The sequence below is a fragment of the Suricata suricatta genome, chromosome 14 (genome assembly GCF_006229205.1).
Source record: "Suricata suricatta isolate VVHF042 chromosome 14, meerkat_22Aug2017_6uvM2_HiC, whole genome shotgun sequence".
In the NCBI taxonomy this organism is placed as follows: domain Eukaryota; kingdom Metazoa; phylum Chordata; class Mammalia; order Carnivora; family Herpestidae; genus Suricata; species Suricata suricatta.
Genome location: NC_043713.1, coordinates 51,130,581 through 51,145,634, shown reverse-complemented (window position 1 = coordinate 51,145,634; position 15,054 = coordinate 51,130,581). Strand labels below are relative to the sequence as shown.

At 35.9% G+C, this 15,054-nt stretch overlaps 2 protein-coding genes across 9 annotated transcripts in view; one reads left to right on the top strand and one right to left on the bottom strand.

Moving 5' to 3' along the window:
* Nucleotides 1–8,458, bottom strand: part of NDC80 (NDC80 kinetochore complex component) — a 47,147-nt gene extending 38,689 nt beyond the window's left edge. The window contains exons 1-6 of the mRNA XM_029922780.1: nt 8,356–8,458; nt 6,499–6,608; nt 5,283–5,360; nt 2,998–3,121; nt 2,747–2,919; nt 1,953–2,055 (exon numbers count right to left, since the gene is read on the bottom strand). Of these exons, the coding sequence (XP_029778640.1) occupies nt 1,953–2,055; nt 2,747–2,919; nt 2,998–3,121; nt 5,283–5,360; nt 6,499–6,599 (579 nt within the window). The 5' untranslated portion in view covers nt 6,600–6,608; nt 8,356–8,458. The remainder of the gene's footprint in view (nt 1–1,952; nt 2,056–2,746; nt 2,920–2,997; nt 3,122–5,282; nt 5,361–6,498; nt 6,609–8,355) is intronic.
* METTL4 (methyltransferase like 4) overlaps nt 2,267–15,054 on the top strand; it is a 43,905-nt gene continuing 31,117 nt past the window's right edge. Inside the window, exons 1-4 of one of the 8 annotated variants that reach the window (XM_029922783.1) lie at nt 2,267–2,305; nt 2,603–2,644; nt 10,005–10,759; nt 12,636–12,698. In XM_029922783.1, coding sequence (XP_029778643.1) covers nt 10,421–10,759; nt 12,636–12,698 — 402 coding nt within the window. In that variant the 5' untranslated portion in view covers nt 2,267–2,305; nt 2,603–2,644; nt 10,005–10,420. The other 7 variants (XM_029922789.1, XM_029922781.1, XM_029922786.1 and 4 more) reach the window with 7 other exon arrangements.

Here is a 15,054-nt window from a genome sequence, read left to right as displayed (position 1 = left end):
GAATTTTTTTTTTTTTTTTTAAAAATCAGAGACTAAAGGAGGCCATCCTAAGTCTGGCTAGGATTCTTAAAGAAAGATAATTAGAACAAGAGGCCTATAATCATTTGTTAGCTAACAATGTTAGCCACTAACATTGTTATAGTGTTCAATTCTACCACCTCAAGCAAATCAATAGGAAGGAGGGGATTTAAACCTATATAACACACTTGGAGATATCTCAAGAGGTCTCTCCCCAACAGAAGTCAATGCAGGTATTCCACAGACTCCTCCATCACTGTGAAAATGCTATCTCCCAACTACATAAGCATGACATAAGCTGCTTAGTCAAACAGGGGTAAAGTGTTCTTTTGACAATACAAGTATTTGGTGGTGCGAACAGACAAACTGCATATCACTGAGAATAGACAAACTGCACAAATGTTATATATAAAGTTCAATAAAATGTGAGTTGTATTAATAGGCTATAGTATTGGATTTCTACTATCTTGATGATGGTGGTGCTGAAAATACTGAGATGTCTTCTGGGTCAAAATCCATCCATACAGTGCCTGCCTATATTTTGTTAAGGGATTGCTGAAAGCCAAGAGAATGCCAGGGAGACAGTATTAGTTTTAAGGATTCTAAGCACTAAAAAAACCGAGAAAACTCAGAAGCTATAAAAGGAAGAAACTGACTTATACTAGATAAAAATTTATTTTTCTCAACAGTCAAAATGCAGCAAATAAATCAAAGGAAAAAAGGAAAATAATATTTACACCATATCTACAAGAGTTGATTTCCCGAATCTGACGGTTTTTGATGTACAAAATGGTGCTCCTACAAATCAATAAGAAAAGAGAAAAATGGCAAAAGACACAAATAGGCAGTTGTAATAAATGTGAAAAATGTTCAAGTTGAAAACAAAAATAGCAAATATGAAAAGGTGGTGGTTTTGCTTCTCATGTGCTCATTAAAAATATCGATAAAGAGTTTAATATAGAAAGGTTCAAATAGCAAAAGCAAAAACAAAAAAGAAATATAAAATAGGCCAAGAAAGCACACACAAGAAAATCAATGAGAAATCATAGAAAAACATAATTGTGTTAATAATATATACATTAAACAAGCTTTTTTCCACCTCTCAAATGGTAAAGATTTTAAAACAATGATGTAAACAGTGTGGGAAAATGTATATGCTCACACACTGTTGAGGAGCTTTTAGCTAGTGCAAGTTTTCTGAAGGGAAATTTGCCAATATATATCAAAAGTTAAAAAAAAAACCCACATAAGTTGTGCAGCAAAAATCCATCTTTAAAACTACAGCCCAACAAAAATTTTAAATTGCTGTCTCTGAATTGTGGGGAATATGGGTACATCACTATTGGTGTATGTTTTTCTATATTTTCCAATGAATTTCTGCAATGAATATGGATTTCAATAAAAAAGAGAAAAATCAAATTATGTATATAATGGGGGAAATAATTGCCTACTAACCTCTTAAAAAAAGCTTTAATAAAACTTTGTGAAAACAATTTTCTTGCCAATGTGGTACTTCCTTCCTCTCATCTCTAGAAGCATTTATTTTTTATTTTTTTTAATGTCTTATTTATTTTTGAGAGAGAGAGAATGTGAGCAGGGGAGGGTCAGAGAGAGATGGAGACACAGAATTCGAAAACAGGCTCCAGGCTCTAATGTAGGTGTCAGCACAGAGCCCAATGTGGGACTCAAACCCACGAACCCTGAGATCATGACCTGAGCTGAAGTCAGATGCTTAACCGACTGAGCCACCCAGGTGTCCCTGGAAGCATTTATTAACAGTCTGAAGAATTTAAAATCAAATGTGCTTTGAAAAATAAAAACTGATGTAGTCTGTGAGATAACAGCAAAAGATAGATTTAAAGAGAAATGAGACTACCTTGAGGGATAAAAAAAATCTTTCCTATGTATACATTTTAAAATGAGAAATCAAATACCTTGATGCAGTCTATTAGCCAAACCAAGGCTGCCACAATGTGAGGCCATGTATGAGGGGCCCCCACTGTATACATGGAGCTTTTGGATAATGCAAAAGGATACCTATGAAAAATTAGGAAAAAAAAATAAGCTAACAATGTTAATTTTGTGAAAATAAGGGTTAAATTAAGCAAGAAGTTACATTAGAAGAATTCCACATATATACCGAGTCTTGACTTGTTTAGAAGTAACATATTTATTAAGATTTTGACCTTGGGTATATTATTCTCAAATGATTTTTGTGTATTTTCTGGTTTCTTCTTTGTAGATTACTTTGTACGTATATCCCTAATGCTGCAGAACTTGATTTACAGTAAGTATACTGGACTTCTAGAAGATTGTTTGTTCCCTCAAATTCAATGTATTCCAATGAGTATACTCCTCACCCTCATATCCATTCTTCCCTGTGTTCACTCTACACGGCCCTTCTTGACTTTATCCTATCCCATTTTCTCAGACCTTCGATCCTGTCTTTTTTGCTTGTATAAAATCTGTGGTATCTAGCCCATCCTATTTATTTTTTACCTCAATAGTTGGAAGGCCTTATGATCTATCATATCATCTCCTATAGTTCAGCAATAACCTCCAAACTGATTTTTCTTGCTTTTAGATTTATCCTAAGATATGCTGCCCACAGTGACCATCTTAAAAGGTATGATTTCTCTAACTCAGTATCTTCACAAATCAATGGAGTTTGATTCTTCTCTGTGTTCTAACAATCTCTTTAGGCTAATAAGAAACGTAACATACAAACCCAAGATCTTTAAAAATTCTTGGAACCTCTTCTTCAAACTTCGTGTCAGGAAGTTCATATGAAGGGCACAGGAAGCCATAAAGAAAAGTGAAGATCTTCAGGAAGTCTTTAACAGAAGGAGCTTGTAGAGATTTCATGGATACGCTATATGCATATCCATTTTCTGTAAGAAACTACAATAATTTTTATGAAACATCAAACATTTGATAATAGAAAAGCTAGTGGAAAATACTTAAGAGAACATTAAATACCTCACAGAGTTGTCGAATACACTGCTGAATGAATGCTTTGTCATTAAGTGGTCTTGGGTCCTTGATTTTCTCAGAACTGGAAAATATACCAAATTGACTATTCCGGGATCCATGTCCACTTGTTCTGGAAACATAAATAGTCAGTCAAAACCTCTTCCTTCTGTCGTCAAGTCTAAATTATTTCAAGGTGATTTTGTATGTTAATATCAGCATCAAACATTAAAGTTCAAATCTTTTCTCTTATTCAAAACAAAGAGCAAACAATGATAAGTATTAAATGAGGCGGGAAGAAAAATGCAGTTATGGTGCTTTGCATTATTAACACGTGTATTATCATCTAAACTTTGAGTCCACGAGACCTTCTGTACCAACCATTCTCTAAGTCTATCCAATAACCTAAGTCCTTTTGTCATCCTCTTTAGCTTTTCATCATTGCTCCTTCACTCCCAACCCCATCATAAGCCATCATTTCTTGTGGGAAAATTGGTTTTAAGATGTTAAAATATGTTGTGCACACTTTTTCTCATGAATATTTTGTGTCACACAATATTATATATCTCATTTTTATTTACCATAAATATACATGGTTCTACTTTTTAGTTATTAATGGATACAACATATGCGCTCCATTCTAAGTCCCTTCCCCCAAACAAAACTTTGTTTATGCCTTTATAATGGCTCCTTTTGCCTAAATTTGTGGTCCAAGTTAGCTAACAACCATAGTTTATTAAATATCCTTAGAATAATACTTTTCCTTGTTGAAGTAATGCCACAAAACTGAGTTGCAATGAACATTGTTATAATACCTGAACTCTGTTCATCAAAGCTCTATTTCTCCTTTCAAGTTTGCTTGCTGCTTTTAAGTTCTTTCCTGACAAGGCTCTAAAAGTTCTTTATCTTGGGCCTGAATTAATTAGCTTTTTTCCTCCTGACAATTTGCTAATTTGAAAACCACTTTTTTTACATATTGCTATTATTCATCTTTAAAAAAATTTTTTTAAACATTTATTCCATTTTGAGAGACAGAGAAAGACAGAGTGTGAGTGGAGGAGGGGCAGAGAGAGAGAGAGGGAGACACAGAATCAGAAGCACACTCCAGGCTCTGAGCTGTTAGCACAGAGCCTGATGCGGGGCTCAAACTCATGAACCAAACCGCGAGATCATGACCTGAGCTGAAGTCGGATGATTAACCGGCTGAGCTACCCTGGAGCTCTTGCTATTACTTAATCTTTAATTCAATTTTTTTAACCATAAAAGAATACGTGTATAGACTTGGCTCTTGTTCTCTCTCTCTCTCTCTTTTTTTTTTTTTAAAGTAGGTTCCATGCCCAGTGTGGAGCCCAGCACAGGGCTTGAACTCATGACCCTGAGATCAAGACCTGAGATGAGATAAAGAGTCGAATGACTAACAGACTGAGCCACCCAGGTACCCCAGACTCAGCTTTTATTCTACACAAAATAGCACCCTTAGATATTTTTTTTAATTATAAGAGAATTCCTCAACCAATCAAAATACTGTATCATTCAATTTATAGCTCAAGAACTTAGTGTCTAGAACCAGAGTTGTGGTTTCAAATTCTGTCTCTATTATTAGTTCTATGAACTTGAGTAAATAAGCTCTCTCTTCTTCAATTTTCTTATCTGTAAAAATATCTATTCATAGGGCAGTTCTGAGGATTAAGAGAGTTAATTTTATAATAATTATCATCATTATCTCTGAAGTTCACCACCAAGAGAAAAGTTACATTACAAAAATGTCTTAAGGGGCACCTGGGCAGCTCAGTTGGTTTAAGCATCTTGATTTCAGCTCAGGTCATGATCTCATGGTTCATTAGTTTGAGTCCTGCCTCAGGCTCTGCACAAGCCTGCTTGGGATTCTCTCTCTCTCTCTCTGCTCCTCCCCCTGCAGATGGGCACATGCTTTCTTCTTCTCTCTCAAAATAAATAAACTTCTCATAAGGTAACAAACATTTATCTCTCAAGAGCCTTAATATTGAGGAGTATAAAAAAAGGGACTAAAAAGTCAAACTAGATGATGGCTCCTCTTAATTTTAAAATGCTATGATTCCATTCTATTTGAAAGCTAGATATAGGATTTTCAATCAACTACTCACTTTTAATATTGAACAGTGGTCTGAATGTGCTGATATATTTCTTAGTGCTATCTAAAGCATTTAACCATTTAAAACAGAAGAAAGCTAGGTTATAACTTTCTTTTGTAAGGGACCATGCCATCTAATTTTTTGAGAACCCTTCATCAGAACTAATTAAAAAAAAATCATTACCTTTTACCAAACACAGAGACTTTTCTTTCAGATGTGGGTTTGTTTATACTCAACTTTCCAAAGCCTGGTTTCTCTTTCCTTTAATAAAATGAAAGAAACAAACTTTAAAAAATAAATATAAAAAATATTATTTTAAGAAATTTTTAGAAAAATGTTGGAACTAACACCTTTCCCCCATTACCTATAAAAATAATTCAGAGTCATGAAAAATTTTAGTAGCAATCATAGCTGTTATAAATGGGATAGGGTAACTTAACAATATGTATAAGCAATAATACTAAAATGTTAAGAAGAAAGCAGAAAAAAACCTTTTTACATTCTGATTTCAATTATCTTAAAGTATGTACATTTACAGGCAACAAAGGAAAAAGACTTAAAAAGAAGTCAGAGAATGATAGCTACATTTAACACTTTTCTTTTAAAGCCTACTTCTATCAGATTACAGCTACACTTAGAAACATACTTAAATGACAGACTCAAAATATTGACAATGGCAGCCTTTTGGCTTCCAATACAATTTGAGGCATAAATTTAATCTTTCAGTGTACGTAATATGTAATAGTACACCAAATTTCTCTGATTCAGAAGGAAATGATACAAATATTTCAAATTTCTACCAGTAGTAAGGGCTTATACTATGTAAATCTAAGTACAGTTAGCAAGTAACTTGTACCCTGGTATTAGAGAAGGACTGATACAGCTCTACAGTGGCTTACAAATAGTCTTAATTAGAAGAAACTCAGAGAAAAACTAATTTATGATAGTATAATTACACACGCTTATTTTCCTAGTGAATACTGAGAAAACAGTTTGGAGAAGTGGTTCTGTAGGTTATTCTAAACTGCAGCTTATCATTGAACAAATAAATAATTAATAATTTTGTCAGCTGGATATACTTTAGTAAATTGAAAGTTACAGCAATGAGCCAACTCATGTAAGCAGGTCTAGAATAGGAGGTAAATAAGAAAAAGAGTGCTGAAAGGGAATTAACAGTCTTTTTTAGAGGTTGCCTGATAAAGGGTGTAGCTTTGGAAATTCAAGGAACAAATTAGATAAAACACATGTAATAATATGCCAATTTTTACCCTTCATTAACCCAAAATTAGGTACCACAGCAAACAAACAAGATTCAGCAGAACGTCGCTCATAGTACATTTTCGTATGAACCAGCTTCACAGATTTCTGTGTCCAAGATGGTAAGGCATGAGGTACTCACGTTTGAGGGGTATGGAGGCTTTGTTTATTGAAATCCTGAGACCTTAAATCCTGCATAGAGAGGCGGCCAGCACCACCGGTGGAAACTGAACTGCGCTTCATGCTTATTACCTGCATTCATGAATTCAGTATTAAAAAATCTTTTCAGATATAGATGGTACATTAAGCACCAACTGTTACCTTCATCCTCAAACAAAGCAGCCAGGTTCCATAGTTTCTTCAAGATGATCTTTTCCTGGGCCCTCATGTTCATGTATGGTGAAGTCCTCATTTGCAGGGAAATCTACCTAACTTCATTTAAAAATATTCAACACACACACGAATATTTACTTACTGCCTACCTTGTACACTGGGAGTGTGCAAGGCAACTGAAACGGTACACTGATAAATAAGGTATAATACTGCCTTTGCAAGGGTCTCTGGTAGTTAAAGCCCTGAATCCTAACCCAGAACACATTACTGCTGTTGGCTGTACCTATTTCACTGGGAAAAAGTCAGAGACAACCTGACAAGAACTACCTCAAGATGTTTCCTTTTCTTTGGGCTTAATACTCTACAACTATTCTCTTTTCCTAACTTCCGTCTCTCTTGCTCTGTCCTTAACCCACTGTTTCCCATTTATATTCAGTTACTGCCCCTCTTACTTCAATCCCTCTTCTAACAAAGATTAATGATCTGGTCCACCAAATGGTCTACTGATTCTCATTTCTGAGAATATTAACACTTCATTTACTTCATATCTACTAAAACTGTTGCCTCATAGGATACTCATGATTGAGAAAACTTTTGATCCTTTCTCATCTCTGTGTGGCATTAGACACTTATACACTTAAGATTTCTGAGGTCCTGTTCTAGGTTCCAGAGAAGTGGACATTTGTGGTTATCTTTTCTCATTTCTGGACTGTCCTTTGTGGTTTTTTTTTAATGTTTTTTTTAATTTATTATTGAGAGACAGAGAGAGACAGCATGAGCAAGGGAGGGTCAGAGAAAGAGGGAGACACAGAATCTGAAGCAGGCTCCAGGCTCTGAGCCAGCTGTCAGCACAGAGCCCAATGCGGGGCCCGAACCCACAAACCATGAGATCATGACCTGAGCCGACGCTTAACCGACTGAGCCACCCAGGCACCCTGTCCTTTGTGTTTTAAACTGATTACATTTTCCGGGGCGCCTGGGTGGCTCCGTCTGTTGTGTTCGTCTTCAGCACAGGTAGGTCATGATCTCACAATTTGTGAGTTCAAGCCGCGCATGGGACTCAGTGCTGATAGCCTGGAGCCTGATTCAGATTTTGTGTCTCCCTCCATCTCTCTCTCTCTCTGCTCCACCCCTGCTCGCGCTCTCTCTCTTTCAAAAATAAACATTAAAGAAAAAAAATTAAAACTGATTACACTTTCCATCTTCATTAGGCCATCAATTCCTTCTCCTTTATACATTTCTGCTATCCATTCAACTTTCCCACTCACCTATATGTCCCTCCAAATCTCTACTTAAAATGTAATTTAAAATTGAGACTTCCTTACACGCCCACTAAGAGAATCTCAAACGCAATATCTCAAACAACTAATCTTGTTCTTCTACTCCCCGCTCCTATCAATTCTTCCCTCTTCCTCCAGCTTCTCTTCTCCCCCCCAGTGTGCTCCTACGGCCTCCTTTGCTCCCGTGGTAAGTCACTGACAAAAGAAATTTATTGGATTCCGGCAAACTGGCGCCTCGCACAGACTCGGCCCGGGAGGCCTCTCACAACATTAGACACTAAAACGTTGTCCCACAGGGCTTCTAGAGATCTAAATTGTTGGCGCCATCACTTTCTCCCTTCAGAACAGTTCTGCCGGCGCGAAATTAACCCAAAGATATTAGTTACCTTTCTTCCAGTTTCGTGACACAACCCAGAGGCCGAATTTCTGTAACCTGTGTAACTGTCTGCGGGACACGCCAGCAGCCGCCAAAACACCAACTCTTCTTTCCACCCGCCGGCGCCGTTCGAATTTTAAAATCTCCGCCGGCGCTTACGTCATCACGTACGTCGCGCAACTGCGCTACTCTTAGGCGCCGCTTTCCGTCGCTGGAAGTCAGCGTGTTGCTCGCGTCCCGCCGCCTCATTCAGTACACTGGTATTTCTGGTCAGTGCAGACGTCCTCTCCAAAGTCTGCCCGATTTCTAAAGTTAGCGCTGAAGACGTGGGAGCTCTGCGTCTCTAAATAGCGGGCAGAACGCTTCAAGTCACCCTGTAGACGCTTTTTCCGTACAGCAACATGGCCGCGCCCGTTGGCTCGTAGAAAAGGAGAAATTTCGTTGCTGTGCAAGTGGCATCTTTCATGACCACTCTACAGGGGTGCTGTTTCCTTAATGCAAGTCTGAGAGGCGTTGTGCAATTTTTCTGACAGGAAGCGGTTACGTAGGACATAGTTAATGCTGAGGTGGGGTGTAATCGGCTTCGAGGATCGAACCGTGGTGGTCACCGCTAGGGTTCGGGTTCGCAATTTGCTCGCTGGGGTTTCATGGTCCTCTAGCGGTGGCCAGCGAGTGAAGCTAGGAAGAATCCACGCGGTTGGGGGGTGGGGTTGGGTGTGAAGCAGAGAGGTAGGTGAGAGAGAGGTTAAGCACAATAGTTTACTTTGCTAAAATAGGACTTCCGCGCTTCTCTGAGTTTGAACTCAGACTAGTACAGCCCAGAACCTAGAGAGTGGTGGGGGTGGAAGGAAAGCTTTGAGCCAAAGTCCGGATACCTGATGCTTGGAGCAATTGTGCCGTCATCTAGAATTGTAATTTTGGGCATATCCCCTTTTCTGAGGTTCAGTCTTCTCGACTAAATTTTTGGCTCTCACTAGATACTACATTAGTGGTGACTCTGAAGGGAGGGTGAATACCAGCATTACCATCACTAGTAGCATTTGTTTCAACAGTTGTAGTGTGCGTCAGGCACTCCACAACACTAGGTCATTTAATTCTCTAAACTGCCATCTGAGATGTCATAAAGAATGAATGTGGGGCTCAGTGAGATCAAATAACTTGCCCATGGCCATACTGCTAATACTACATGGAGTTAGAAGGTTGGATCTAAGTGCTAGTGTTACTAACTGTACTGTTCACCACTTATGTATATCTTATTTTGTACCCCTCTTAAATTCTCCATTACACTGGATTTAGTAAGCAATGTCGAGGACTTTACCATCTTTTATAAAAAGGTAAGTTTTGAAAAACCTAAAGTTGCTGGAGGAGGACTGCTCAGAACCAATTACCTTAATCAGAACCTTGCAATTTTGCTAGAGTTTGGTACATCTGATGATATCTGCTAAAATTGTGCTCTGCCTAGATCAGTCTTTCATTTTACTCTTAGTGGCTAAACAGGGTAGTATTACTGGAGAATGGGCTGACTTACAGCACATGGGATTTGAAAAAACAAGGGCTGATCAGCTGGTAACTCCTCTTGAAGTTATGTGACCTCTCCAGGCTTGTCTCATTAAAAAGGGTGGCTTCAGGTAGGTAATGTAGTATTCTTTGCTTTGACAGGACATTATCTTGAATGACTTCCTGACTTGGAGGATGGTGGACCTAATGGCTAGATTCAAGGACCAAACAGGAGGTTCTGTGGAGGCCCAGGAAGATAGGAGGATTCAATTGGGATTCCAGAAATAAGATCAAGTTTTAACTCTCCTTTGCTAAATTGGCTGAAAATTTTGAATTAACTCTGAAATTAAAAGTTTATATTAAAACATTACATTTTTCCTTAACATCGTATCATGACTATCAAATCCTCTTTTGTGCATATGTCAAGTTTATATTCTTACACATGAAATCTACCTGTGTATATGAAGCATATTTTTATTGAAATGTAGGACATTTAATAATTTAATCTGGAAAGTCGGGTTTTATATCTAGACCCTAATTTCCAGAGTTTTTTTTTCTTTCTTTTTTAAAAGAAGAAAATGTCTGTGGTGCATCAGCTGTCACCAGGATGGTTACTAGATCATCTTTCTTTTATTAACAACATAAACTATCAACTTCACCAACATCATGAGCCTTCTTTGATCTCTTTTGGAACCTCTGATACATTTATTGCTTTTGACTCTACCTCTAGGCCAGATTATGATGACAGAGGAGATGGTGAAATCTTTATACAGAAATATGTTTTTCGATCTGAGCTATTTAATGTCACCAAGCCTTATATAACTACAGCTGTTCACAAAGAATGCCAACAAAGGAATGAAAAGGAGAACCCAGTGAGTGGTGTTAAAGAAGAAAACTTCAATTCTATTACTGGCAAGGTAGAAAGTTTTAATACATTTTTATTTTTCTACAGAATACGAAAAAGAAGTTTATTTCAGTATCTCGACTATCTTATAATTTACAAAGTTCATATAATCAGTAAAGCATAGGAAGTCTTTAGTATATCCAATGTAATTTTGAACTCTTTCCTAACATTCTGTCATTGTTAGAAGACCAAATTTTCATATTTCAAAAGTAAATAATGTTTGCTCAAAAGTGAATGCTCTGTAAATTAAACCAACCAAACTAAACAACAACAAAACCCTTTCTGCTTAGTAATCTGTATTAATTGCATGCTTTTACACCTGTGTTTTCCAACAACATGCTGCTTTCTCTGCAAAATTCTAAAGCAGTTTATGGACTGTGGGAGATTTTTTTAGAGACCTGTCCATTGGGGATAAGCTCATATAATAAAGATTGGAAGAAGGGTGATCTTTTGTAAAGTTTCTAGTGAAAAAGTAGAAAGTTACCATGGAAAATTGTGTATGTTCCTAAAGTATATGTATTGGTATATACACTGGTGAGGTCTTTTGGTGAAGTTTCAAGAATGCCATACAGGATCAAATTATATTTTAATCCTTCTTATGTTTCTCAAGAGTTCAGAGGTGAAAAAAAAAGTCCATATCAGATAGATTATATTAAGGTAGGAAAAACATTTATTACTCACAAATGTTTGGGATCTTTTTTATTTGTTTTGTTTGGGATTTTTCTGTGTGCTGTTGTACATACAGGGATGGAACAAGATAAACAAAATTCCTGTCCTCATAGATCTTATCATTGAGACCCATAAAAAAAGATATTAAATAAGAAAGCATGTTGAGAATTAGAATAAGGAAAGTAATAGAAGTTATTACATTGTTCTAGTTTCCCGAAGTAGAACTTTTAATATTCTTGTATTTTTTTTTTCTATTTTTTTCTTTCAACAAATATTGACCATTAGCTATCCATCAAGCACAGAATGGAAAATTTATAGTGTCTGAGATTTCAGTAAAATACTATATAGATTATTTATCATTACTGTTGCTAATTCAGACAAATAATAACCAGCATTTTTAGTTTACCAAGTATGGACATCTTTTAATGTGTACACTTATGTTGGGCAAATTTCTTATTTCAATATGGAAAAATATAGATAAACTTATGTGATGAATTGTTTTGACAAAACTTACCTTATTTCTGATACACCAAGACAAACTGTACAATTAGCTTACTGTTAAGTCCATTTATTGATTTAGTCAGCAAACATTTATTATTAGTCTGCTAGGAATTTGCAACCATGTTAGCACTGCTGTTTCAGCAGTAAGAGGTAGGAAGTTCCTGCTCTATTTTGTATGTCTTACATGTTCTTTTCTATGGAGTTGTTACGTATAGAACTCTGTTAGTATGTTTGATTTGCACCTAGCCCTCAGATCAATCATAAAGAGCTATTGAAAATACATTGGATTTTTTAATGATAGTACGTGGCTAGATCCTCTCCTCAGAAATGAAGAAATGGGTGTAACTATACCATATAAATTAACTGATAGATAACACTTATAACTTTATATAGCATCAGCTTGCTTGTGTTCCATGGATGTCTGTGCTACATTTTATCATTGGTACTATTTTTTATGAATAGCAGATAAAGCTGAGGCTACTTTATATCACTCATTAAGTTAATAATAAATAAATAAAATATAATTTTTTATTTGGGAAAGCTTACTTCCTTAGTTCATACTCTCTTCACTGTTTTTGACCTTGGTAGTCAATTATTACCTCTTAAAGACTGAGATACATACTATGGAAAATGTGATGAAAAAGAAATACTAATATATTTCAAATTCTCAATATTGTGATAGGTGGCAACATAATTTTCTCCCTGTACTTATTCTTTAGAAGCGTAAAAGATGTGTTGTTTTCAATCAAGGGGAATTGGATGCTATGGAATACCATACAAAGGTAAGGTGTAAAATGTTCATTGATGACATTGGTAGATTAATGTGAAGTTGTATAAATATACAAAATCAGTAAAGATTCATAAAGATCATTAAGCAATTATTTTGATCAAGGTTAGAATTTAATAGTGGGGTTATTTATTGTTACTTGAACTGTAATAAACAGTTCAAACCAGTTCTTACTAAAACTTTATATACTTCTATTTTACTGTTTAACATAAGCAAACTTATGCGATATTGGTTAAGTTTAGAAACTTGATGAGTTTTAAAGCCTATTGTCCATATGTGAAACAACTTATTGAGATAGTTGCAGAAGAAAGCATGAGCAATGTGAAAGATGTATTTTTAGAACATAGCAATTAAGGATCTAGTAAAGAAATGAGAGGAAGCAGAGGGTATGGAAAAACTGGAGTTGGAATTTGGCTTAGGAGGGATGATGAGAAGTGCAGTCTTGTACATGTTGTATTAATATGATAGGACATAAAATATTTTTTATCTCTTTTTTGTGAGAATATGTATAACAAAATTTGCCAATTTAACTATATTTTAGGTGTATAATTCAGTGGCATTAAGTACACTCACAATATTGTGCTCTGATCTCCACCATCCATCTCCAGAACTTTTTCATCATCCCAAATAGAATCTATGCTGATTAAATAAGTCCCTATTTTCCTTTTCCCATAGCCCCTGGTAACTTCTATTCTACCTTCTATATTTTGAATTTGCCTATTATAGGTATATAAGTGGAGTCTTATATTTATCCTTTTGAATCTGATTTATTTCACTTAAAATAATGTCCTCAAGATTCCTGTGTCAGAATTTCATTCCTTTTTAAGTTTGAGTAGTATTTAATTAGTCTTTCACTGCTAACATTTAGGTATATTATACACATGCCATTTTCTACATACACATATGTATATCTGCAGGATACATTTCAAGAAATTAAGTTTTGGGACAGAGGTTTGAACCTTTTGGTAGATATTGTCAAATTGCTATTGTAGAGGTTTTATCATCTTATTAGCAAACCAGAAATGTGTAATTCTGTATGTTTTCCCACATCCTTACCATCACAGTATGTGATGATGTATAGTTTTTGATCTGTGCCAATCTGATAAGTAAAAAATAATATTTCAGTATGCTTTTAATTTGCATTATCTTATTAGGAGTGTAGTTAAGTATTTTCACTCAGGTTTAAAAACCATTTGTATTTTTTTACGTGAACTGTTTCTTTTGCATATTAAAAAATTGTGTTGTAATTTATAGGCTCTCTTTATATGTTAGGGAAATTAGTTCTTTGTCTCTGATATAAATTGCAAATGTATTTTTGCCAGTTTGTCATTTTACTTTTATTATTTTTTTTATCATATACACAGTATTGTATTTTTATTTAGTTGAATTAATTATTTTTTGTCTTTTATGACTTCTGGATTTTTGAATCATAGTTGAAAAGGTATTTCTTCAAGGCTTTAAAAGAATTTTCCTCTGTTTTCTTCTAGAATATTTATGATTCCATTTCACATTTGTATCTTGGGTTCATTTAGATTTCATTCTGGTATAAGGCATGAGTTATGGATCTTTGTTTTTTTCCGATGGAGGAGCCTTTTCTCTGCTGTTTTGAGATGCTAAATATACTAAATTTACATATCTATTTGAGTTTATTTCTGCACTTCATGTCTTTTAAAAAACTTTTTTTTTTTTTACATTTTATTTATTTTTGAGAGACAGACGGAGACACAGCAGGAACAGGGGAGGGGCAGAGAGAGAAAGAGAAACAGAATCTGAAGCAGGCTCCAGGCTCTGAGCTAGTGCTCAGCACAGTGCTCAACAAGGGACTCGATCCCATGAATTGTGAGATCATGACCTAAGCCGAAATCGGATGCTCAACCGACTGAGCCACCCAGGCGCCCCACTGCACTTTCTTACTTAATTTGTCTATTTATTTTACAGTCTTTTTTCAGATTTTATAATATGACTATGCTTTAATATTTAAAAAATGTTGTTACTTGTGAGAGTGACACAGAGACAGAGAGTGAGGAGAGGGAGGACCAGAGAGAGAGGGAAACACAGCATCTGAAGCAGGCTTCAGGCCCTGAGTTGTCGGCACCGAGCCCAATGCAGGGTTTGCGCTTACAGACCACGAAATCATGACCTGAGCAAAGTCGGACACTCCACTTATTGAGCCACCCAGGCGCACCTGTTTTAATATTTAATATGCTCACCTCCCCGCCCCCATCTTTACTGCTCTTCTTTTACAAAGTTTTTCTATTTTGTTTGTTTATTTTTCCATATGAATTTTAGAGCATTTCTTTCTTTCTTTTTTTAATGTTTGTTTATATTTGAAAGGGGGAAAGTGTGAATGG